At 39.5% G+C, this 25,988-nt stretch overlaps 1 protein-coding gene across 1 annotated transcript; it reads right to left on the minus strand.

Annotated features, from left to right (window-relative positions):
- Positions 1-25,978, minus strand: dnah12 (dynein, axonemal, heavy chain 12). Its single transcript, XM_085259323.1, has 74 exons — positions 25,850-25,978; positions 25,497-25,721; positions 25,274-25,361; positions 25,148-25,174; positions 24,859-25,048; positions 23,504-23,573; positions 23,240-23,398; positions 22,948-23,143; positions 22,573-22,761; positions 22,321-22,474; positions 22,142-22,233; positions 21,867-22,045; positions 21,634-21,769; positions 21,410-21,535; positions 21,182-21,316; positions 20,012-20,205; positions 19,692-19,932; positions 19,416-19,601; positions 19,122-19,322; positions 18,790-18,984; positions 18,582-18,703; positions 18,358-18,493; positions 18,126-18,272; positions 17,855-17,974; positions 17,554-17,710; positions 17,269-17,441; positions 17,004-17,156; positions 16,679-16,918; positions 16,285-16,530; positions 16,067-16,186; positions 15,859-15,968; positions 15,531-15,714; positions 15,292-15,432; positions 15,109-15,192; positions 14,716-14,904; positions 14,502-14,621; positions 14,169-14,357; positions 13,939-14,090; positions 13,655-13,793; positions 13,008-13,174; positions 12,626-12,881; positions 12,212-12,508; positions 11,893-12,071; positions 11,531-11,723; positions 11,236-11,397; positions 10,963-11,157; positions 10,589-10,722; positions 10,344-10,506; positions 10,165-10,245; positions 9,881-10,057; positions 9,660-9,791; positions 9,395-9,484; positions 9,172-9,312; positions 8,841-9,082; positions 7,961-8,108; positions 7,692-7,837; positions 7,384-7,598; positions 7,098-7,290; positions 6,816-7,008; positions 6,542-6,714; positions 6,261-6,401; positions 5,989-6,147; positions 5,596-5,891; positions 5,228-5,481; positions 4,997-5,137; positions 4,766-4,903; positions 4,450-4,683; positions 4,143-4,331; positions 1,777-1,880; positions 1,479-1,683; positions 1,229-1,366; positions 1,032-1,123; positions 608-675; positions 1-427 (listed from the first exon to the last, which is right to left on the minus strand). The coding sequence occupies exons 2-74, from the start codon at positions 25,703-25,705 to the stop codon at positions 234-236; spliced, it is 11,919 nt and encodes a 3,972-aa protein (XP_085115449.1). The 5' UTR covers positions 25,706-25,721; positions 25,850-25,978; the 3' UTR covers positions 1-233.
- Positions 25,979-25,988: the final 10 nt, after the last annotated feature.

Raw genomic sequence — 25,988 nt, forward strand, 5'->3', positions numbered from 1 at the left:
TTTCACTGTAACATTTCTGGTGAAAGCACAGCAGCTTTTTTATTTTGTAAGTAGTTAATGGACAAAGTTGTGAATTGAAAATACCAACATTATATTACATTAAGATCTCCACATCAGCCATAGACATTGTGTTTATTATTGTATTAAGGAACACAGAGTTTAAACTAATCCAAGCAGGATTGAGAATAGCTGCAGTAAAGCATTTGATTCTTAAAGCAATGTGCTGACTGATCTCAGTCATCAAGCTGGCAGAGCATGGCAACACCACGCTTGATCCAGTGCTGTGGGCGCTTGTTGGTGGGCAGCGTCATGGAAATGACAAAATTGGTGGAGTGGCCTGTGGTGGACAGCGTGCCTTTCCTTTCGCTGGTCTTGTATAGAGGACAAATGTACATCTTCTGAGGCTGACTGACGCTGTTCTTTTGAGCTGTTGGGCAGAAATGAAAGCAAAGGAACACAGAAAATGGTAGATAGATGGTGATAAAATAATACAAGGAAACAAGCAATTATGCACTTGAAAGAGATATCTGAAAACATTAATTGCATCCAGATTGTTGCAGATCTGAAACACCAGCTCTAGAAGTGCACAAAGTCAGGCAATACTTACTGGGTTTTACCCAGATGATTGGCATTGAGTCAAAGAGGACTTTGGGGTACTGCTCAGCCAGAACTCCACTGATAATAGAGAGAGACAAACAAACCCATCCTTATCAGGTCTCCCTATATTTCACTAGTGATGAACAAAGTAAAAAAAATCCTATATAAATCCTGTATATATATTAAAAAAAATCCCCATTACAAGTAAAGGGCCAATATTAAAAAATATAAATTTAGCCCAATAAAAAGTATTATAAATATTTAATTTTGAAATGTAATATAAAGCAACATGAAGTAGAATATTTTCATTAAATCCTCAAATGTGTGCTTAAGTACAGTGAATGACTTTTTTCCTGCAGAGTAATAGCTTATAAGCTATACTGCTATAAGCATATAGTCAATATTGTATTCCTAACGCTGCTGTGAGCATGTACCTTTCTTTGTCCCACCGAGCTCCATCAAGAAACAGTCCATTAATGTAAACACCATCTTCAGGCGTTGTTTGTATCTCGTCAAAAGGAAGGACCTGTAAGATAAAATCATAAAAGACAAACCACTAATTAGTAATGTCTAAGGGCTATGATAAGATCTTTACATGTGAAGAGAGATCCAAAAGTGTGAGTCTCCAGACCTCAAATTCGAAGCTCAGCAGGTCAATGGGGATGTGGTATTTCCTGGCATAGTTCTGCATGGCCCCAGTTAGAAAGGCCTGGGTGAAGAAGAAGCCAGACAGCCAGAACACATTGGGCTTGCTGGTGTTAAACCAAACCTACAGGCACACAAAATAAAGTGAAAATATAATGAGACTGAAAAGGTGCACAAAGCTTTGATATGCCGAGTTGAAACTGCTCATTCAAATCACTTTTGCTCACTAGTCTTACCTGCAAAAACTTGAGCCTTGACAGAAAGTCATTAATGTAACTGCCCAAGGGTTTGAGGCTGGGGTAAGAGCGCTTGGCCCATTTCTCTGGCACTTTTCCAACCACCAAACTGCCTGCAACTGCCTCCAGCTCTGCATCCATCACCACCAATCCCTTAATAGCCTTCAGCAAATTCTGCAGGCTGATACGAATCAAACTACACAACCTGAGAGAGCAAAGACAGCAGTTAAGTCATGAAAGAAAAATGGTTGCAATGGTTATATAGCTTAAAACAGGGTGGAGAGCTGTCTGTTCATACGTGTTGTAGCGTTCCATCTCTTGGACAAGGACTGTGTTCATGCTTTCTTCATAGAGCACAGGAAACTTCAAGAGAGCTGCTTCTGTGTCAAAGTTAGCTGGGAGCTTAGGGAAATAAGCAAATGTGGCAGTTATAAACACACGGTGAAGTGGACACAGAGCACAGACAACTCTCAACGTTTGTACAACGTAGAGAGTTATAGATATACTGGTGCTATCTGGACAATAAAAAGTAAATGTACCTAATACGCTAGTAACAATATGTTAACATGCTCACAATACATCCATCTATCAACTTTCTTTACCACTTGGCCCCCAAAACCATATGGCTGGAGAGTAGGACTTCCTTACACTGTCTCTGAGAGGGAGTTGGAATACCCAGAGGAAACGCAAAGCAGTAAACACAAAGCACATGTATGTTTAATGGGGATGCTATTTTTTTACAGTGCTGTGCAAATGTTTTGAGCCATCACTCATTTCTTTATTTTTTGCTTGGATAATGTGATATAGGTTCAGAAATATACTGAAGTATGAAAACATACATAGAAATAAATGACATAAGCACGCAGTCTTTAGGAATGGTTCTCCAGGCTTCTTAAAGAACATTTCAGAGCTCCACTTTGGATGTTGGCTGCTTTGTGTTCTGTTACTAATGTTGACCTCTGAGTTCAGGCAAAGACAATCCATGACTGATTGTGTTTTACTGTATGTTTTTCTATCCAAGTATGCTTTTAATGCACTGGCAAGGTGTGTGTAGGATCATTGTCATGCTGAAAAATGAGGCTGTTGCCAATCAGACATTTTCCATTTGTACTGCATGGTTGATCAAAATCTGACAGAACTTTTCTGCATTCATAATGCCATGAAATTTGACAAGATCCCCAACACTACTGACTGAAATGCAACCCCAACCCATGACAGAGGCTCCACTGTGTTTCTCAGATGGTTGCAGATGCTTACTCCTGTCTACTCATTTCCTCCATACATACTGGCCATACATATTGGTTTGAACCAATATGTATGGAGCCAGATGTATCTCTCAGGTGTCTGGTAGGGCTTTTCTTTAGGTCTGATACTTCTTTTTTGACTTCCACTTCTCCAGTTTCCTCACATGTTTTAAGGACACACTGCACACTATGCCAAGTTGTGAAACAATTTGGATAATCCCATATGGAAAAGATACATATAAATCTTATAAAGTTTGTGTCTGTCTTGTGTGAAACTTGTATGAAAAGCATACAAGAGTGAAAACAGACATAAGATCCCTAGAAAAATCATATAAATGAAACTTGTATGTTTTGGATACTTACTAAAACAATCTATGAAAGTGGCCACTTTCATGAGTAAATCATATAAGCCTTATATGATTCACTATATGAAGTAGGCCACATCTGATGCAAGTCTTTTCTATTTCTTTTCCATATGGGATAGCTCACTTGGAATCACCTTGTTGGTGCAAAAATGCAATTTTATGGCACTCAAACTCTGTTGACTTTGGCACTTTTTATAAATTCCACTAAAGTGATGGGAAATAAATCTGTGTTTTTGTGAAAGGGCCAAAGGACTCTTTGCTAAGTTGTCTGCTTTGTGTAGACACAACACTGGGTTAGGTGTCTTTTTATGCTTGAATGAGTCATAGGTCAGTGTGGCTTAAAAAAACAAAAAACATTCTTCTGAAAATGGTCGGGCTTAAGAACTGAACGAAAGATAACCGAAAACAAAAAAGCAGTCAACATTCAAAGAAAAACTGACTTACTTTCCAAAAACCTGAAAAACTATTGCTGAAGACCAATTTTCAAAACATTGTGGCTCCTTGGGAGCAATTATAAAGAAACTAGGGGTGCTTCAAGACTTTTACACAGTATATAAACTAGTCATTAACCAAACTATTTGACTAATGACAGAGAATAAAAATAATTCTCTATCAAAAGGGAGGTTATCAACCTAAATTAATTCATCCAGGAGAAGCAGGAATATGTCCACCTGCACTGCAGTTACTGAAATCCACTGAACAGATGTTGAGAAATTTGGCTTCAGTCAAAACAGAGGAGACAAAGTAAGACCAAAGTCGGTAAAATTGAAAGTAGTGTCTGGGAACTGAAAAATGTTATTTAAAAAAAAAAACCCCAAATGTGTCAATTAACTTAGCCAATGCTGAGATGCTGTATTTCACAGAATGAGTGAAATCTCGATGTGTGATGGTGCTTAAGGGAACATTAAGTAATTGCCAAAGGTTAATAGGATTATTCTGCATAAAAACTTAGGGAAATCCAACTGTTGGTATTTGAAATGTTTTTGTTTGGACCAACCATGCCATTGGTATGGCTAAAAACTCCTAAATGAAGAGGAAGTTTGATTAAGTTGTACCTTGGTGAGGATGTCATTCGCTATGTCGTACAGCATGTTGTCGCTCTCAGAATGGGTTCCGCCCTCGGAGCCTCCACCCTGGGTGAGTATCAGTGAATCAAACAGTAGTTTTGTCTGCTGCAAATCTTTGGAAATGTCTACATTTTCGTGCATCCCAAACACTTCTGGATGCTGGCTGAATGGAAGTTCCTAGAGTACAACAAAGACACTGCTGTCAGTAATATACCATAAAATTGAAAGAAATTAAGGATTATATGCAGTTATTTTATATAAATTATATATACTACTGCTTCTGGAGTGTCTGCACCTTGATAAACAGAATGTAATCCTGATAGCTAGATTTTGGTGGGGCACAGTAATCGCCACTAGGTGAGAAAGGATAGCGAAAAGTCTCAATGATGTCCTTGTTGTAGAAGTCAGCCAAGATAGTCATCAGGAGCCGCCTGTCCCAATCATCTGTCACACGGCCACCGTAATTGCACTCTCCAGTCAGATATGTTATGGCCTCCAAGGGCACCTTGTCATATTCATTTACAAACAGCTAAAGAGGAAGAGAAATTAAATGAGTTTTTGATGTTTTTTTCAGGGTAGAAACACAACAACTGAGTGTTTTGAGTAAATACCTGTAGCTGTCTGATGCTTATGCGCAGGTCAGACTCATTGAAGCCATACGGAATATTCCAGCCCAAAGGACCAAACTTTTTCCTCTCCTGAACGAGAGCATGGAAGAAGCACAGTCCATACAGGAGCTTCTCCCAGATCTAGTTAGGAAATTCATTTATTGTGTCACACACCTATAGAATTAATACATAATTATGCATAAAAAATTCTAAATAGGTTTCCTCCTGACTCACCAGCTCTTTATTGGGACAGTTGCTGAAGAAGTTTGGATCAGAAATAGGATCTGACAAATAAGACTGGAGCAGGTTGAGACGGAGTCCTGTTGGGGGCTCATTTGTCATTTTCACTCCATTCTGCAGGATGGTCACTGGAAACTGATTAATTTTTTTTTACTATACTGAAGGCTCTTTCAGATGACAGTTATATCTATTTAGTCCTTAAAGTTGTTCATTTATGGGTTTTACCTTGGCTGAAGGGTAGCTTGTGAGCCAGAGGCGGAAGTCTTGGTGGCATGTTGCAAGACTAAAGTCCTCACAGATTTTCTCTAGCATGGGCATCCAGGAAACGGCCAAGTGGCAATTTTGTAAACACACCCATGTCCCATCCTGCATGGCTGTGGATATCATTTTAGAAGCAATGGGCCCCTGTCCCTGACCCAGAGAGATAGACTGGAACTTGGCACCACCCATGTTCTTGTCACTGGCAAACTTCAGCAAGCCTGTGGAAGGATAGTTTTAGTTTTTCTAAAAGAGTTAGTTTTCCTAGTTTCAGGATTTGACACTGACTTTATGTGGCCCTTTGAAAATCAGTAAAACAGATTTATAGAACTTACTAGCCATGGGATCAGCACCTGTAGACAGCACAAACACGAGTGGGATGGCAGAGTTGGAGTCCAAGTAGCTCTTACTCAGGTCAAAGGGAGGTGGTTGGACAAATTTCTTCCCTAGGTTGCGTTTCACATATTTAGCCACAGCTGGCAGTATCTTATCAGGCCTGAGACAGCGAACGATGATCATCTTTTGCAGATCATTGAGCTGTTCACACCACGGAGCAGGCAAACCAATAGTGCATGGATCTTTGCTGTCATAAATGGACTTGAAGTCATCTGGATTTTTAATGAAAGCTTCTCTGCAAAATAAATAACAATCCACATTGGGTAAACAGTGATGATGATGATGATGATGATGATGAGGCCATTTTTATTTTAGTGATTAAAGCTTGTTACTTCAATCCTCGTAAACCAGGGAGTTCACTTGCTCTGCAGATTTCATCCCAGTTCTTGTCCTGTAGCCAGGTGGGGTCGGGATTAGCAGTGGTGTTCTGGAGGCCCACTCCCCCAGTCAGCAGGAACATAAAGTCAGTGTGTTTAATCTCCCCTTTTGCTCTTAGAAGAAAACATTGATAAAAAAAATAGCATCAAATATAAAAGTAAACATCCACATAGATTTGCACTAAGCATGAGAGTAAGAGTCAAAATTGCTTGTAACTTTAACTTACAGTAGTAATTTGCAGCAGAGAAGGAAGGAGAAGAGGAGTTTATCTTTCTCAAACAGAGAACGACATATGTTGCAGTACAAGTTATAGGTGAAGTGATCAATAAGAAACTGAAGCCTTCTTTCCAGAATCTTGGACTTGTTACTGATGAACAAAAGGCAGAATACAGTTTATAAGTTTCCAAATAACACAGACAAACTAAAAGCTATTAGTTCTGGCAGATGTGTCATAGTTCATTACTTCACCATACCACTAACCAGGTTTACTCCGCCTGGATCACTTACCTGTCTTGTATGGAGTTAATGTAGAGATTAACAAACCAGCTGAGAGAGTACTGGTACATCGGGTCAATGTTGGTCAGATCAGTAATACTGAAGAACAGGATGGACGAGTGTTTTGCAATAGCTCTGTAACCCTCTCTGGACTCTGCTATCTTGATCTCTGTCTTCTCTGCAATCTTGGAAAGATGTAAACATTAGGTTAGACTACGAGACAATCAAATTAACTTAAAAGACATCAAATTCACAATTCAGCTTTGATTTTATGTGTAATTCACACCTGCTGTTTCTTGGTAATTGTGTTGGACATGATCTTTGCTGAGTCTAAAATCTGAATGGCACTCTCATCTTCCAGGATATTTCCCTCAGAGGACTGCAGTGTCTCTAGGATCTTGTCTTCAGTTTCCTTTAGCTGCCTCTTATTTTCAGCTGACTGCAGGATTAATGCATTTCTCTCCTCCTCCAGTTCTGGCCTGTGGAAATACAAGTAGATGACATGAGTAAAAGAGCTATAAAAAAAAGTTTCGGTCAATAAAATAAGTAACCATTTTGCAGGTATTACCTCTCCTTGGCAACAACAATCCCGAGCAGCTGGTCCTCCAAGCCCTCAGGGGTTATCATGAAATTGAGCAGGGACACTTTGGTGGCCAGCTCTGGTAGGTAATGGGGGTTTCTGAGCTTTGTTGTGATGTAGAAACGGAAATCATTGGAGTACTCAATCACACTCTCCCCGAGCCTGATGCAATCAACACCGCCTAAGAGAAACAAAAAAAAAATTGGGAGCTAAGAACTGTCACTCTTTCTAAATTCAAAATTATTCTTTGGCATCCATTTTATACTTCTAGCACCTTGTTTGAAGGTTTGTTTGAGCAGCAATGGTTCCAGAGAAGGGTCCAGTTCTTCTCCTACATTTTCCAGCAGCAGTGGTGTTCCAAACTGAATACAGTTTTCTAAAGTTCTCATATAGTCCCCATCTGTTAGCTTTATTACACTCAGGCTGTTATCTTTCTCTGAATTCTTGACCCACTTGTTGGCTTGACCCTGAGGGTCAATCATCAAGGGCCTACAAGAACATTAGCATTAGGTAATAAATGAAAAGGATCTTTTCACAAATATTTCAACATAAGTTTCACAAATTTCAGAAACACAAACTCACCATCTGCGTGAATTACTGACAATGACGCCGTTGTCAATAGAGAAAGTGTCACTGGGAAGCCCTGCAATGTTCCATGCCCTGATCTTAATGGGATCCCCCAGAGTTTTACTGAGTGAGAAGTCATCTGATGATGGAATGTTCTTAGACTAGAGATAGAGGGAGGTGCAAATACAGATATTTATTTACTAAGGTAAGTAATATAGACATAGAAATACATATGTATGACAAAGATTCATAAAAATGAGAGGAGAGAAGGAAGAACTTTGTACTTTGCAAAGTTTGGTCCACAACTTGGTGCATTCTTGTCTGAAGCCAGCTGTGAAAGCCCCCAGATAAGCGATGACACCGGCAGAGATAAGAACATCTCCGGTCAAATTGTCATACGTGTTCTGCAGGTCGTCTGCTGCTTTAGACCATCTGAGTAAATAGTCACATTCAGTCACTGGTATGCAGTTATTCTTCAAATTGCAGGAAACAAGCAACAGAACAAGGCAATAAGGAGGCCAAGCAGGTCAGCTGGGCACAGTTGTCATAACAACTTCATGTAACTATGATAAAAGCATAGCTATAAGATGTAAAAACACATTTTCATTTTGAAGCTACCCGAGTGACGCAGGTAAACTTTTAAGAGGTTATAATTACAGGAAATTACTTGCCGTCTGGTGGTTTAACTGCTAATTTTTATTGGTTCTAACAGTTTTGAAAATGTAAATGCCAACTGCTTGCTTTTGTGATACTTGGTCTTTCAAGCTTGGTATTTAACTTTCATCTGCGCCAATTTTGGTGAAGGCTGGAAAAAGCTTCAGAAAGTTAAGTATAGCTTAAATTCTTGAAATATAGCTTGAACTCTGAATGATTCAAGGAATCCTTAAAAGAAGCCGGCTAACAGTTAAAAATCTGCATGCATGGACATACTTCCAACTTCCACCCATTGGTGGTGCTATAATACTTCAGACGTGAGTCTGAAGTATTATAGAGAAATTGGCAAACTGCTCCCAGTCAGTGAACAAAATCTTCAAATGTTTTACTCTACAGTCCAATGAATAATAATAAAACAAAGAGGAAGAAGAAGACCTATAAGTAAACGCATAAACAAGTCTCCTCAGCTTCACTGCTTGGCACTGAAATATTTATAAGTGTCTTCATGACCTGGTCTTCTCTCCACCCAGACCACCGATGAGTTTTTCCGCCCTTTCCAACTTCCTGGCGCACAAATCCACCTGAAATTCCAGCTGGGCTTTCTCCTCTGTCTTTTCTTGAAAAGTTTTCTGAAGAGCTGCTAAGCGATCTTCAACTTCTTTCAACTCAGCCCTCTTCTGGTCCAGAAGGGCCATGGTAGCTGCCAGGGACTCCTGTGCCACTCCAAGATTGGCCTTCTTAGGAGCCACAACCTGAAACCAAAGACGAAATCAAGAAATGTGTGAAAAAGTAAGTGTGCAGGTACAATTACAAGTGGTTTGAATATCCAAACACACTGCACCTTTGCCACCCTGTCATACACTTCCATTGCTTGGATCCATTTGCACAGGCCTTCCGCTGCAGAGGATGCCTTTGCCACTATACTGGGGTTAAAGTCGGGATTAGTCATGTACTCACTTCGGATTTTTTGCATCACATGGACCTGCAACCCAAAGACAGACGAGTAAGTTAGGGGTAAGTGCAAGTTGAATGTTTTTTAACTGTGACATAATTTTGACACTCACAGGAATGTTGTCCTTGTCATATACTCTAAGATCTCGTAAAAAATTCATATCACCCAGCAACTTCTTGCTCGGACCCCAGAAGTCAAAAACCTAGATAATAAAGCAAACATGTCACTCACTGTGTTTATGCCCTTTTTCTAACAGAATGAAAAACTATATCATTCGAATGAGGTTTAGCTGTGTTTTAAAAGACTAAAAATAAGTACCAGACTTTAATCATTTTACATGATTTAATTTTTATTTTAATTTTTGTACTCAGTCTAACCTTTTTTCCAGTCCCAGCTGGATCAGCTATCTTATCTGGCTTTATCTCCTTCATCACACACACAGCTGCCATCACCAGCTTCACCCCTGAAGGTGGATTTTTCATAGACTTCACAATTGTGACATCAGAGGGCTGAAAAGAAATGGACAGCTTGACTTGCTCAGTTATCTAACTGCAATGATATGTAATGAAAAAAAGATATTTTGCTGAAGGGCGCTCACCTTCAAAGTGTCCAAGGCAGATAGAGCAGCCTCCAGGGCAGGGATAGCTTCAGCTAAGTCACTCTCACACTCATCCTTCAAAGCCTGGGCCTCATTGGCTTTTATGGTTGCTGCCTCCTCATCAACCCGCACAACTTTGCTCTTGGCTTCCACCTCCACAGACTCCACCTCGATAACCTGAAAATTAATACATGTGTACATTTAGTACGGATTTATGTATGTTCTGATACATATGTACTCTGGGGAGGATACTGATGTTGATCGATTGTGTGAAATGTATTCACCTTCATCATTTTGGTGTTCTCTATCTTTGCCTGTTCCAGTTTAGGCTGTAGGTCTACAAGTTCCTTCTTCATCTCACCCACCTATGGAAATATATTGCTCAAATAAACTACTGCATAGGAATAATACAAGAAATAGAGAATAGACAAAACAGCTCCAGTGAAAATAGTATTTCATATACCTGAGATTCAGCAAAGGCTAGCTTATCCAGGCCATTGGTGTACCTCTGTTTTGCCTTCATGACAGTGTCTCTTTTCTGAGTGAGAAGTTGACGAAAAGCTGCAATTAGTTCCAGGTAGGATGTGGGTGTCACATAATTATGGCGACCAAGCTCAGAAAGGAATCTGCAAGTGAAAACAGCATAATTAAAGGATTAGAAATGTACTTTACATTTCATTCTGAAAAGTATGAATAAAGCTGTCATACCTCTGTGAAAGCTCTTTGGCAGAGGTGTGGAATGTCTTGCAGATAGGTATGACCTCCTGCCTCTCATTTTCATTCATTTGTAGTGACTCCAGGAAGGAGTTGGCTACTCGCTCAAGAGCTTCCTCAGGCCATGGCTGTCAAAGTACAGAGAGGAAAGCGATACTAAGGGCAGGATCAAAGATGGCATACAAAGACAAGAGTGAAGACACAGAACAGGGTCTGCTAATGAATTTACATGTCCTATTTTCTTTCTTTGGTTTTATTTCCAGATCCAAGAGCACAGCTGACGCTTAACAGATACCTATATAGTTTTCAGTGATTCAGACATTTTTATATGTAGTATATTACAATGCACGCATGTTATAGTGCCCTACCTGATACCAGTCAATGGTACAGCAGTTAATAAGAGCTGGAAACTGGCGCAGGCGATTTCGAAAGGCATCTCCAATAGGACTGAATGCCACAACAACGTGCAGGTTCTCTTTACAGCGTGCCACAAAGAAGGCAAACAGAGTCAAAGGGCTCAGCTCCAAGTTTTTATTACCAGCTTGGGCAATGGGACGTACTGCCTGGGGAAAAACAGATGAAATGAGAATTTTATTGCATACAATTTCATAAGGTATGTATATAAGATTATAATATCCTACCTCTATGATTTCTTGTTTCTCATCTATGGCAAAAAGATTGGGAACCTCTCCTGTATTCAAGACACTGTCCACGTCTTCTAGAAAAGCTTCATCTTTGATCTGAGCATCAGTTATCAAGAACACTGTCTTCTGGCCTTTCACCCCAGCATTTTTTAGCAACATCTTTATTTGAAAGGAAAGCAGTGAGACAGAGTACAGCAGCGAGGACTGTTAAAAAGCCACAGGATCTAATGAGAATAATATGACCAAAACACACTTGTATTAAACAGAAGTAACAGAAGCCTTTACAGCTTACCTTGAGGTCATCTCTCCACTCAGTCATACCGTAGCTCTTGGAGATCTCTGGCTGAAACATGGTCATATGGGCCATGAATGTGGCCAGACGGGTGATGGATTGGCGTCCACTTCCTCCCACTCCCACAAGGAGGGCATTTCCTCCTGGCTGCTTTAACACACGACTGACACGGGACAAGTGCTCCAGGACATAGCTAGATAAGATTTTATTTTCAGTTAATTAAGTTTAAACACAAATTACAAGTTACAGATAAAAACATATCTCATTCATTTACTGCACAAAAGTCAAGTCAACTTGTAAAGTTATTGCTAAAGAAAGAAAGAAAATCTATAAAAACTATATCCTCTTTGAAAGCTGTTTACCGGAAGATGACAAGGTTCATCCGATTCTTATGCATCTGGTTGTATTCTTCAAGACAGGACTTTACCACCACGGCAAATTTTTCAACTGAGGGCACCTCAGCATACAAACGCTCATCATCCTCCAGGTCAGGTTTCATGTAGTCACCAAACAGAAGATTTCGCATGTCTTCTTCAACCAGCTAGAAATTCACAAATTTAAATGCCACAGATTCAGGCACATCAAGATGTAATTCTGCAAGCACATCTTCTTTGCTGTATTGTTTCATTTTAAAAGTAGTAAAGCACATGAAATAGTAAGGATAAGGGACTATCAGCTCACTTTGCTGCCTTGTTTCAGGTGATCAAAGACCTGGTGAAAGGATTCCTTAAAGTGATCTTTCACAATGCTGCTCATCAGCGTGTAGAGCCACACTCGATCGTCATCGTCTACCAAACGGTCATAATAGACACGGAAGACCTCATGGACAAAAAGCCGTATCATAGTGCGTTTGCTCTCCAGAGATCCCTTCTTAATCAGCAGGCAACCTTGGATAACACGTGAAAAGTCCCGCAGGTTGAAGGTATAGTGAGACTTGGCTGGAGTTGGAAGCAGGTTCTCCATGGCTTTCTTATAGACCTATGGAAAATAAAAAACGTAAACATAAAGATGATTTAGATTTTTATACAACTGCAAAATGAATTTATCCAGCTTTCTGGTTTTTGTGTTCCCAATGTCTGTTTTTACAGCACTCACTTCCATTGTTGCTGTCACTATTTGGTTGCCAACAGTGAAATATTCAGGTGGGAACTGATTGTTTTTAAGATAGAAGGACACAATGTTGGAGAAAATGTGAACCATGGTGTCATCGCTGAAGGGATTAATGCTAAAAATGTTGAAATGCCGCAAGAAGCGTGAAGTCACAGCATTCCTTCCCCCACCAGGGGGGCCCATAGCTGAGATGATCTGGAGATCAACAAGAGTGATCTTGGAGGTATCCTTCAGGTCATACCTGCAAGAGTAGATGAGGTCTGTTTGTTTGAAGAACAGTGCTCTAATCTAGTGAATTCAGTCCTGTTCATATATTTATATTTCTCTCGTTAGAATATGAATTTGTCCTGTAATAGGTGGTTCATACCAGTTTCCGTGGTCTATGTACTGTCGAAGAAGCTCTACAGGAGGCTGTGCTCCAAACTGTTCCAGTGCAGGCATGTTCATGTCATCTACAAAGATGATACACTTTTTTCCCATGGGGGGTCCAAACACGCCCTTCCTTCTCTTATCTAACCTGGACATGATGATATTCTACATGATGAAATAAACAGAATAAATACAATTTAAATAACTATAACCTCTTATTTGTTTAGAAACAAACAAACACCTCACATAATATATGATCACTAAAGCTGTTTCTCTACAGGGACATTATTTCACATACAGTGCTTAACAAATTTATTAGACCAGTATGTGCAACTTCTTTGATCAAAATCAGATTTTTAAGGCTAACATTAATAATTACTGAAGCACATTATTATTTTTGAATTAAGATGGCAAATTACAGTTATTTACTTGCATTCCTGAACAGAAAAAAAATTATTGGTTGAAAGTTATGCTCTTGACCAGTGCATCAGGTCAAATTTGGGTATAAAATGTTTCTTGTTCCTTTTATGTAAGTTTTAGGCAGATTTTCAAAAAAATATTTGTTAATATTTATTTTCTCGTTTGTATGACAGGTGGTCTAATACATTTGTTAAGAACTGTATGTCTCATGTCTCTCACACTAACCTGAGTTTGGTTTGAACTTGTGCGGGCTGAAAAGTTGATGAAGAAGGGTAGGTACTGATCTTTGTCCAGATTATTCATGAGTTTTTCCTTCACATACACAGATTTTCCAGTTCCAGTAGGACCCACAAACAGGGAAGGACTTAAAGGCAAAACAAAACATATATTTTTAAGTGTATTATGTTTGATTAAATGTATATAAGTTCAGGCTATGCACTATTATCATAGTACTAAAGATGCAAAGAACAACAAAAACAGTTTTGACCAATCCCTCAGAGAATACTGACACTTCGTAGTTGATGCAAAGATCCATCAAGTAGTTGTAGCGAACTGTGTCTATGGTGGGTACAATGATCTCTTGCACTTTGGTGGTTTTGTCGCCCAGGTTGATGTTTTTAATGGCCTCATTCCAGTGAAACCATTTGCCTTTCCCTTTAAACTGGAAATGAAAGAATATATTATGATTTTCTGGTATAACACAAGCTAAAGTCTTCTGAGTGACATAATTACACAATACCTCATAGAAATAGTCATACACTAGCCCCTTCTCCTCAAATGGACACTCCCATTTTCCCACTGTTTCAGGGATAGGATGTTCTTTTTTTTGTCCTGCAACAATCAACCTGAAGAAGCTACTAAACTTCTCTCTACTGTCTGCATCACAGCTCCCACCCACAGACCACACGAGTGAGAACGCAAATGCTGCCTGCGGGCAAAAAGAAAAAGTAGCAGTGCAAAGTGCATATACAAAAAACATTTTTGCAAAACATTTGCAAGGTGCAGATCCTAACAAGTATTTTGAATAAGTTCAAATATTATATCAAATTCTAAAAGATATAAGCCCTTTTACCATTATCCAGCAGCGGATATTTTTATCACTTTGACCCGTCTTCACAGGTTTAGTGAGAAGCATCTCAAACAGTCGACACAAAGACACCGCAATGTTGCTGTTGCTCCTGGAAACGACTTCCTATAAACCAAACCAAAATTTAGCATGTCAAATAATTATTGTATTGATATAATGTGAATAACACATACACTCCCTGGATTCTGAGGCCACTTACTCTGCAATGTTTTCGAAGCATTGTGAGAGCAGGTGGCAGGAGCCAGTGGAAAAGCTCCAGTAACAAGGAACGGTTGTCTGGAGTCTGAAGATCATCAAGAAGAGTGTTCATCCAGGAGAGCACCAAGGGCTTCCAGCCCAGCTGAGATGGTTCCATGTAGATCATACCACATCGACTGACTGTGGCTGGCTTCATTTGGAGAAAATGCAGAAAAAAGCATCCTATCAATTCAAGCTACAGTAATGCTACAGTAACAGTCTTATCAAGCACCTTTTAGAAAGACAGTTTTCTTCATAAAAGAAAGGTTATCATTTTGCAAATTAACTAGAAATTATTTTACATTTTAAAATAAGATTAGCAAATAACTTTATTAACTGCAAACATCCAACTCACAGAGGCCTGTGATAGATCCATAGCTTCAAAAATCAAACTCATCTGACTTGACATCTGGATGATCTCACCGCTCATCAGGCACAACTGTCAAGGAAGCAAAAAATAAAAAGGTATGAAAAACAGAAAAATATATATAATTACATTATATATATTATATACATTATTTTACTGTGCAACATGTACCTTTTTGTTGTCATCCAGCACCGTGTTCATGCTCTCAATCCATAGTGTATCTATTGGACCATCAAACACCACCCATTTACGGTCAGGAGTGTCAGCCGATGCAAACTCCCGAAACGTGTTAGCCACAATCCCATCTGTCCACTAAGAATGAGGATAAAAAATTAAAGCCACCTCTATGTCAATACTGTAAACACGCTTTTATTTATCTGTAAAACAAAAGATCGATGGCACGGGTTTACCTCATGAGAAACTAGATCAAACTGTCCAAACAGCTGTCCCATAGTAATTGACTTTGGGTTTAACGTCCTGAAGATGACTTTCTCCTCCTGGCCGTGTCCTCTCTCATTCATGAGAGTCAGAGTGTCAGCTAAAACATGTAGCACTTTGGTCTTTCCAGCAAAAGGCTCTCCCACCAGCATGAATCTTAAAAACAGTATTTATAACAATATTTATAAATCCATATTGAATTTTAGATCATTTCCTCCAAGCCATTTTCCAATCATGTGAATATCAAGCAGGAAATCATAATATAGTACACCAGCATGGAAACTGAAACACATAACATACCCGTGCCTAACAATCATCATCTCATAGGTCTGGATCATCTTCTGTATGAAAACGTCTGTTGGCTGTACATTGTGATTTTTGCAGCATTCTTTAGCAGCCTCTAGAAACAGCTGACAAACAAAAAACAGATTCTAACACACATAACCACACAAATAAAGGGTTTTGTTAGATTTTGGGCAAAACAATATGGACCCAAATCAACACTGACCTGGTAATCAGCCTCGGGAAGGCAAATGCCTGGGAACAAATCACTGGTGATTCCATTGAACAGCGGAATATCATGGGAGAGAAACTTGGGCTCATTAACATCCTTTATGGATCTCAGGAGCTGAATGTTACAACATGAATAAGAAATTGAAAGGATCAAAAACTGGCAATAAAGTTCACAATCAGGACACAAAGTATAGATCGATGTTTAGTAAATACCAGAATGTCCTCATTCTCCTTGGGATACTTGAGCTTGAGGTTTCCTGCAGCCACAAGGACAGCTTTGACAGCCCTCATGCCATAATCATAATGGAACTGAGAGGAGAGCTGCTCTGAGCAAAGCCTGTAGGTCATCACAATCTTCACCGAGAGAGGTTTGGCATTTAAGAAGCCATATGAATACAGAGATATCTCTGCTATAAGTGCATAGTTGGGCACCATCATGGCAACTGTTCGGAACAAAACCTGCACAGAGAAAATATAAAAAACGTTGAACAGTAACATACATTTTTCAGATTATACTTAAGGATGTGTAGAGCACCAGCATGTGTGATTTGAAACAGAACAGCAATGTGTATGCTATGTGTGATAAAATATTTTACTGGTAAAAGACCTTGAGGTTGTCTGGGAGTTCTGATCGTCCTGCGTAGCCAGGGTTCATTGTTATGGACACAAAGCAGTTGGGATTGAGTTTGAGCATGGTCCCTTCAAAGTCAAAGTACTCCAGCTTCTGCTCGATGGCCCTTTGAATACAGAGAACCTGCTGGGCCACTACAGACAGCACTTCCAGCTCAATACGGTTGAATTCGTCAAAGCAGGCCCACGCACCAGATGAAGCAAGACCTTTAAAAAACTATATGAAATTACAAGTTAGTAAACCATGTTTTGAATGTCTGAAAAAGCATTAGAAAGGAAAATTTTCAACTTGTGGATGTTACTTTTCCCATAGCCAGATAATCCAGTCCATCTGAACAGTTAAAGACGACACACTGCACAGCAAGTGCTTTAGCCAGATCCTTAGTCGTCTCTGTCTTTCCTGTTCCAGCTGGACCCTCTGGTGCACCACCCAAATTCATGTAGAAAGCTCCAATCTCAAAAAGAATAGTTAAAATATGATGTCAGTTATCACTCCTACAGCAAAAGCAAAAGTATGCAAGTTCTGAAACATATTTAATTAACTATTTTTAAAAAATGTTTTCTTACCAGGGTTCGATAGCATCGGTCAGTCAGAGGAGTGATGACCAGGCGTGGCGAGTTCCCCAGATACTCATAGGCATACTTAACATCACAGTTGATTATGCGAACGCGAACATTATCACTACTCCAGTAATAACGAAGCTGGGCCAGCCACTGAAAGTCAGCTTCTTGTGATACACCTATTAAAAATCCAGAAAACATTTTAATCGCTGTGCATTTTCTCTTTATCGTTCAAAGGTATTTTATATAATAATGCATAATACTAATAAACCTGTTTTGTTCTTGCAGTACCTTTCTCAATAAGCTCCATGACTACATCCCTGGCATGGACATCAATTGTGACCAGAGCTCCCAAAGTAATCCGTGTTTGCTTGGCCAGTTTTCCTCTCACCAGCTCTACGATGTCATTCAGCTGACTCTGAAGTTTCTGATAGTACTTCTTTAAACCCTGCAGAGAACAGCCGGCTACTATTTTAGTTTCTTCCCAAGGTGATATTTTTAAGGTGTCTAGTTCATTGTAAAAGATACTCAGGTCACTTGATCAAGAGTGAGAAACATCACTTCTTTATTAGAAACATGTAAAAGGACCCACGTTAGGGTGTGCTCTGATAGCCTCATGAACCTCCAATGTCCAGAAAATCTGTGAGGTGCAAAGTACCACCTGCCCAGGCCACTCCGTGACCCACTGGCTCCGTGGAGTCTCAGCGTATGCCTGCCAAAGACACCCATATACATCCATTCATTTGTCACTGACTCACATGCATATATATATATATTGATGCACAGGATCATACACAGTATGACAGCATTGTAAGTAAACCATAATACTATTTCAAATTAGGTACGAAGAACAGTGATCTCACCACCCTGGACCGGGCTATTACATCTCTAACACTCCGAAGCATCACGTCTTCCACCTGAATCAGCCACTTCTCCACAGCTCCTTTGGCTTCGGACGTGGAGATGTGCTGGATGAGCTGAACGCGCTCCCCTTCACTGCTATACATGGCCTGAACAAGAACATTGTGCAGTTTAGTCAAAGGCTTAATCATCCACACCATTATGTAATGAAAACAACATGTGTGACTGCCTTGCCTGGATATCCAAATTGGGCAGAAAGTCTAGTTTGGAAATACCCTCAAAGCACTTCTTCAGATGTGGCTGCACTCGCTGTGGATCCTTGGTCTCAGACAGAATCTCCAGCATTTCATCGTTGGACAAGAAGAAGAACCTATCACCAGGGTTAGCATTACATATTAAAATCTGTGATAATATGAAAGATCTGGACAGAAATAAAATCTGCAAAAAAATATTTTTACCGAGGAAAAAACAGACGTTTCTTCTCCAGATATGCATTCAAGCCCTTCATAATGCTATCAAGAAGGGTGTTGGAATCTTGCAGTTTCTCTAGCAAACCAGGTAGCGAGGTTGCTGGGAGAATCTATGTTAACAAATTATCCAGTTAATCAACCAAAAAATTATAGTTTTAGATTTACTTTCTGTAAATGTAAATGCATTTTTTCTTACCTTAGGGTTCTTAACACAATGCCTCATAACCTCTTTATAGTTCCTGTCAACAGTTTGAAAAAGTCGCCCCTCTTCTGGAATCTGCTGCATGATGTCCTTGGATGAAAAGATGGGCTCCAGGTAAAGCCACTGGGCTTGTACTTTCAGCCACTCATCTATGGATTCCTGGATACGAAGCAGACGCTCCTCCCATTGCTAACATCACAGAACAAATGGTTAAAGCTTTCTCTATATGTAGGAGGTTAAAAAAATACTCCCAGGTGCCAAATTATACAAATTTAATAGGCAAATTCAGCATTTATTTGTTATGCAAATATAAAACTCATATTAACCTTGATTTCATTTTCAAAGGGCTTTATGAAAGGTGAGCCCCTCATAGTCTGAGTCTTCACAATCTGGTCATCTAACATTGTCTGAATGTCATCTAAGGCGGTCAGGATGGAAACGCCAGTCTCCCTGTAAGGTTGATGGTGAAAGGAGACACTATCCCAAATGCCCACCATGGTTTTCATAGCCTTCTCAAGGGAAAACTCCTGTAGTGAGTAATAGAGTGGACATATATAATTTAACACAAAGAATAAAGTACAACCTGTATAAACACACACAGACTTTCAAAATCTTCTCACTTTGCTGGCAGCAGCACTGATGGACTCAAAGTCTTCCAGGTATGGAGTCAGATTTTGCTTGAGAACTTTCCGTAGTGTTGTACCACCATTGGGGGTGATTTCATTGCTAACTATCTGTGACATCTGGGTCCAGTGGCGAGATCTGAGGCCAGGGTTGCACAAGATGGACACCAGGGGGATATGTTTCTAAACACAAACACATTCCTTTTAATGGCATTCCATAAAAAGCAACACTTTGTTAATGAACTCTTTTTAAATATCAGTTGTGTAGAATACCTTAAAGTTTTTAATCTGCTCCATTACAGCCGAACACAAACTGATAGTTGGGCTTTCTTCCTTTGTCACATCATCCTCAGTAGGGTGTCGCCTCTTCTCAGAGATCCTCTCCATCTCTTGCGCAGCCTTAATCTTTTTCTGTTGGAAAAACTTGAGCATCTTGAAGATTTCCCTATAGAATTCATCCACTTTTACCTCCATCGTCTCACCATTAAGGTCCTGGAAGGAGCCATCCATCCACCTAGGCACAAAAGAAACAAAAGGTTAGCAGGATTTAAAAATTTAAAAAAGGAACAGCATGCATCAAATAGGAATCTGACCTGCTCTCTGTGCGCTGCCAGTTCAGGACAAATCCAAACAGCTTCTGATATGGTTCGATATTCTCGTTGATGATCTCAACTTCTGGGAAACATGTCAGGTCCCACTTGTAGAAGGCCTCTTCCTTATTAATGAGTGTAATAGCCTCCTCAGCCTCGTGGAGAAGTTTCTGAACTATTCGGACATCCGCAACATACTGATTTAAAAAAAAGAGATACCAGTTATAGCAATGCTGCTGACATGTTTTGCTATTGATTAGCGTCTAAGCTGGAAATAACAAAACAAATAATACAGTCTTATTGTTGCTGTGTAATAAATATGTCAAAATAACATGCAATTTAGGCCAGGAGTATAAAGTTGTATCACTTTTTGCTAAATTTTACAGTTCTTTCAGAATTGACGTTTTTAGCATCAGGCTGGAGCAACGGATAATCTACTCTGTTCAGAAGTAAATCACTATTATGCAAAAACCGAACCCGGCCAGGCATAGGTCCTGAAGCTTGGCGATGGCATATATTGGACAGACTGTCTCTTAAGCTAAGCTACATCCCTAGCATGGCCTACTGTGATTTTTGATCCTGTGGGTGTGTCTTGCTCGCTGTCAAGCTTTAGGCGCTACCCTTCTGTGCAGCTGACTCTACTCAGCAATAGGCCAGAGTACTTAAGGTGATAGTAATGGTGACAGTGTTTTGACTGTCTTCTTCAGTTTAATCAATGAAAATACTTTAATTGCCAAGTTTGCTTTCTTGTCTCTTTTTTCAACCTAGACCAGGGGTCTTGAACTCCAGGCCTCGATGGCCGGTGTCCTGCAGGTTTTAGATGTGTCTTTGATCCAAGACAGCTGGTTTAAATGGCTAAATTACCTCCTCAACATGTCTTGAAGTTCTTCAGAGGCCTGGTAATGAACTAATCATTTGATTCAGGTGTATGATATCTAAAAGGTGATATCTAAAACCTGCATAACACCAGCCCTCGAGGCCTGGAGTTTGAGACCCCTGACCTAGACCCTCCTTTGTTGCTTCCCCATATCCACTGGACTTTCAAAGAATGTAACAAACATATTTACTGTACAGATGGGACAGGCAAGAATACAAATAAAGAATTTACTAAAAAAAGAAAGGAAGAAAAAACTCTTTCATTAAAGGTATTCTGAAACATAAACCATGCTCTACCTGCTGCATCATTTCCAGCTCAGAGAGAAATTTAAACTCCTCAGTCCTGCGTCCCAACTTTTCAAGCTGCACCATTAATTTTTCTCTTTTAGCAACCAACTCATCCTCTCCTTTCTTCTTGGCCTTCTCCATTAACTGGAAAACAATAGAGCCGTCCAGAATCAAGATTATTCATAACAAAACAAAACACTCATGTTATATTGAACTAAGCACACGCTACCGCATTACCTCATCGCTGAGTTCAAAAGTATGAAGGATGTTTTGTGGCCAGAGAAAAACAGTCGAATTAAGCTCCATATCCTCTGCTTCAATGACGTGGACTTCCAAGAGGTAGATTAGTCTGCAGCATGCTTCCTGTCAAAGCGAGACAGCAAACCAGGTTAGAATTGATGCAAGACATCAAAAATTAGTATGCTTTTATAACAGGTGGAAGCAATTACTGGTTTATTTACCTTAATTTTTTCATTAAGCTCTGCAAGACCTTTACTCTTAGCTTCATGTATAAAGTCAAGCATCTGAGCCATTTCCTCTGTATTCTCTGGAACTTTCAAAGCTCTCATTCTGATGTTTTCAAACTCAGAGCAAATCCTTTTACAGACACACACACACAAACAAGAATTAAAATGTGACCAATTTAAGCATAGAAGGACAGATTTGTTTGGTAGTATTATAAGAACTGACTTACTCTAGATTTTGTTCATGGTGCCTGGAGACTAATTTCTTCAGAAGTATTTCGGCATAAGCTTTGGCTTTGTTGGCAAGCCCTTGTTTCAGCTCCTCACAGTCCAGATGGACCATTGTGAAGCGGGCTTTTGATGGGAGGCTCATAATCTCCTTTGACAGAGCACGAAACTCCTCCACTTGCTTTAATAAGCAGTGAGATTACACAATGACAGTCACCAGAAAACAAGATAAAACAAGATAAGGCAAGAATCTGAATTCAACTTTATGATTTGCTACCTTAGTGTATTCATCAAAAGAGTGTTCCTCTTCCATAAACGTCTCTACTTTAGCCTGTGCAGTTCCATTAACCAGCCAGTCGTAACTGTCAACTACGAAATAAACCACAAATTTCACCAATAAACTGAAGTAATATTACTGGAGTGCAGATTACAAATGACCATATTGTGGCACATTACCATAGTTCTGGAAATATTTGTCAGGCTCCTCTAGATTTCTGCGCACAGCACTCTTCACGGTGGCCTGAGCCCAAGCATGGATCTGATCAGTCACCTTGGCATCCATAAATAAAGATGTGTTTTGTGCCAGCCACGACTGGACAGTTTGTACTTTCTGTAGAACAATGTCATAGATATCATTACCAGCTCTGAATGCATTTTTGGCAAATTTAGCATAAATTTGACACATTTGGCATAAAGTGATAATTTCACCTGAAAAGTGTTTGTTATGGCACTTAGAATGTCAAGAACAGCAGCTTCCAGATCTTGTAAGGCGGGATAAATTTCCATCTTTTCATCGTCAAAGGTTAAAGCCATCCGAAAGATGGGCAAGCGGTGGTGATTGCTTGGATCAAATACACCGACAAACTCCTCCACACTTCCATGAAGAAGAGATTTCAGCTACGAATTTACAGAAAAACATATGCATGAGACTAACTGTACAATTAAGAATCACATTTTACATATATTTAAGCTTTTCATTAAATGAAACACTGTGAAATACTGATTTTACTAGCTGTCAACCGCCAATTATGAAATGGTCTTTATGACATTCTTCAGGTTAAAATATAGTGAGCATCATCTTACCTGATTGGAAATTAGGGTGGAAGCACAATTGTAAAAGGAATCAATTTTTTCCTCTTTAACTCCCTTGAGAGTTTCTTGATTTGTTAAAAGGTGGATGACTTTGGGAAACCAGGTGTTCATGATGCGATCTTCTGTCCTCTTACACTCCACAGCCATTTTGTTCTGTAGGCTCTTAGAATCCACAGGTCCTGAAGCTCTATATCAACAGAAGCCAAAGTAAAATCAAATAGATGTCTATATTTGCTGAGACAGGTCAAATTTGCCTGTTTGCCTTTATGTCCACATCCCTCACCTGTATGATGAAAGCTCAATTAGGACCAGTGAAGAGAATGTTGTGTTTCCAAGATCCAACAGAGTCTGCATTACAGGATTAAGAATATGCAAGTTTGCCTTTATCATCTTGCGGCTTCTGATAAAACTATCATGCCATGGACGGGAGAAGCTGAGAATTCTGCAAATGATCAAAAATACAGTTTAAAAATGGGAACATAAAAAGACTGATGAATATTAGTCATTATGTCTAAATCACAGATCTAAACGCACACTAAGGACTCACTTTGGTTGTGTAGCGCTCTGTTTTTCTGAGTTCAATCCATCTGCCTGTGGATTCTTTAACACTGTGCCCACTATAGGAGATCAACATACCAGTGACACATATCTGGTTAGTTTAAGACAATCTAGATGTTTAGACTCTAATCTATATGATCAGCAGATATTGTCATTGTGCAACATAACAATAGCCATAAAACACTTAAAGTGAGTTGAAAAAACCTGCAACAAAAAGTCCTGCAAAATCCTGCTACCCCAGAGCCCCAGTTTTAACAATAAATCACTTTGGGGAAGTATAAAGCCACAGAAAAACTAAGGTATGGTGTCTAAGCTGCTTGGAAGACCATGCAAATGTTTACATTTATATGGATTTGAAAAAGAAAACTTTCACTGAATTGCACACCCCTTCTGCTTCCATTGAAATTAATAAGTGATTGATCTGATTTGCAGTCAAATCAACTGATTGTGTGACCACCTCTATCAAAGGAAAACATCTTGTTAGTTTGCTAGTCCGGAGGATTCAGGTGTGTTTTAATGCAATGCCACACTGTTCCCAGGGAGTAGACATCCCAGCAAATCCACGCCAAGGTCTGACTGTGCAATGCTCAGAGACGCTCCAAAAAAAAAGTAAGAGGTGCAGCTCAGACTATAACCTGTTAACTATTTAAAGCCAGAACCATGAAAACTAAACAAGTGTGGCTTGTTATGAAGGATTTCCAGGAGAAAAGCATCTCCTCTTTAAAAAGAACATGGCAGCACAGCTTAGGTTTGCAAAGTTGCATCTGATCAAACCCGAAGACTTCTGGAGTAATGTCCTTTGGACAAACAAGACCAAAGTGGAGATGTTTGGCCATGGCACACAGTGTCTTGTTGGATGAAACCCAAACACAGCATATCAGAAACACCTCATATCAGCTGTGAAGTACAGCACTGAATAATCTGACACTGTTTTGGAGCTACTGAGTCCACCATTGAATACCAAAGTATTCAAGACCCAAATGTGAGGCCATCTGTCCAACAGCTAACACTTGGTCAAAAATAAAACAATTAAAATTTTGCAGATTCCCAGTTGTGCATTAACAAACACACACAAACCACAATCGAATCAACGTTGTAAAAAAGAGTGGGCCAAGATTCCTACACAGCAATGTGGGAGACTGATGAAATCATATAGAAAACTATTACTTCAAGTTACTGCTGAAAAAGGAATACAACTTTCTTCTTTACTGTTGGAAAACTGTTTTTTTACTACATTTAAAAATTAAAGTAAAACATATTTTTGAAAGCTTTCTGTTTTTAATTTCAGTACCTACACTCTTGCACTGCACTGTACATTCATACAACATAAATAACTGGAAATACCTGTGTACTTTACAATTACACTATTGAAATTGTCGCTGACTTCCTTGCAGAGCTCCTGCAGCAGTTTTTCTGACTCGGGGCTGCCTCTTAGTCTTGCTGGGACTCGATCTACAATCGAGTCTAACCACTGCTGCTGAATAACTGGACATTCGCGTCTCTCCACACACTGCTTAAGGAAGTTGTAATTCATCTGTAAAAGTGGAAATACATTAAATAGTCAAGGATTAACATAGATGTTAATGAGGTTGTCTGTTCACATATCAAATTTAATACTTAAAAGTACACATACCATTTGTTTCCGTTGCTCACTAAACATCTGTAAAGTAAGGATTGAAATATACCATTATTTTGGGGAATATTTTCTTATTTAGCTAGTACTTGTATGTATGTATGCATAAATAAGTAGATGCCATACAGAAGGTGGGAGCTGTGGCTCTGGGGACAAGCTGCGGACAACTCCCCTCTCTCTGTTCTGTCTTAAATCCTCTGCTGCTTTAGAGACCCTAAAAAATTCAAGCAACAAACTGCCACACTTCAGGAAACAGAAACCAATATAAATACCTGCATATGTCAGACATATGGACTACTTTAACACAGAAAAAAAAATTAAATAAATCATAGCTGAAGAAAGGACATACAGTATCTTTAGGCGTTGCTTTACTTCCATTTTGCTCCTTTTGTGTCTCAGCAGCTTCTTGGAGACCGCTACCTTCTCCGCTATTTCCTCCTTCTTGGCTATGATTTGCTCAATTTCTCCAAGCTGTTGTGCCCCTTCAATAGGGGGCAGGACTGGAAAGTTGGACATCCTTTTCTGTGTGTTTTTGAACACTCCGGGAGAGGTGGCCATTCCTGACAGCAAGAAACTGAAGAGAACCAGAAGAAAAACTAGCTGAAAGATTCCAAGCTATTTGGTTAACTAACTTTAGTGTTCTGCTAACATTTCACCGTGAACAGGCAAACGTTACGTTGCATTATTTATTACAGTATTTACCTGCAGTGAAAATCTGTCGATTCACCTGTTTGTTCCTCCAATACATTTACGCTTTGCTTAGTTTACTCATAAATAATCACAATTTAGTCTCTGAACCGACTTGTGAAGCTTTAACGGCGTCGTTACCATAGAAACAGTT

This window comes from Mchenga conophoros, linkage group LG20 (genome assembly GCF_057382185.1).
Source record: "Mchenga conophoros isolate Kocher_MC1m ecotype Shallow Benthic linkage group LG20, M_conophoros_male_GT1.1, whole genome shotgun sequence".
NCBI classification, from domain to species: domain Eukaryota; kingdom Metazoa; phylum Chordata; class Actinopteri; order Cichliformes; family Cichlidae; genus Mchenga; species Mchenga conophoros.

Excerpts from the sequence above, each read along its gene's own strand:
- dnah12 (XM_085259323.1), bottom strand. The coding sequence starts at position 25,705 with ATGGCCACCTCTCCCGGAGTGTTCAAAAACACACAGAAAAGGATGTCC. Across the intron at positions 25,049-25,147 it reads GTGAGCAACGGAAACAAATG|ATGAATTACAACTTCCTTAA; the intron begins GTATGTGTACTT and ends CCACTTTTACAG. Across the intron at positions 13,794-13,938 it reads CTTTGCATCAACTACGAAGT|TCCTTCCCTGTTTGTGGGTC; the intron begins GTCAGTATTCTC and ends TTTGCCTTTAAG.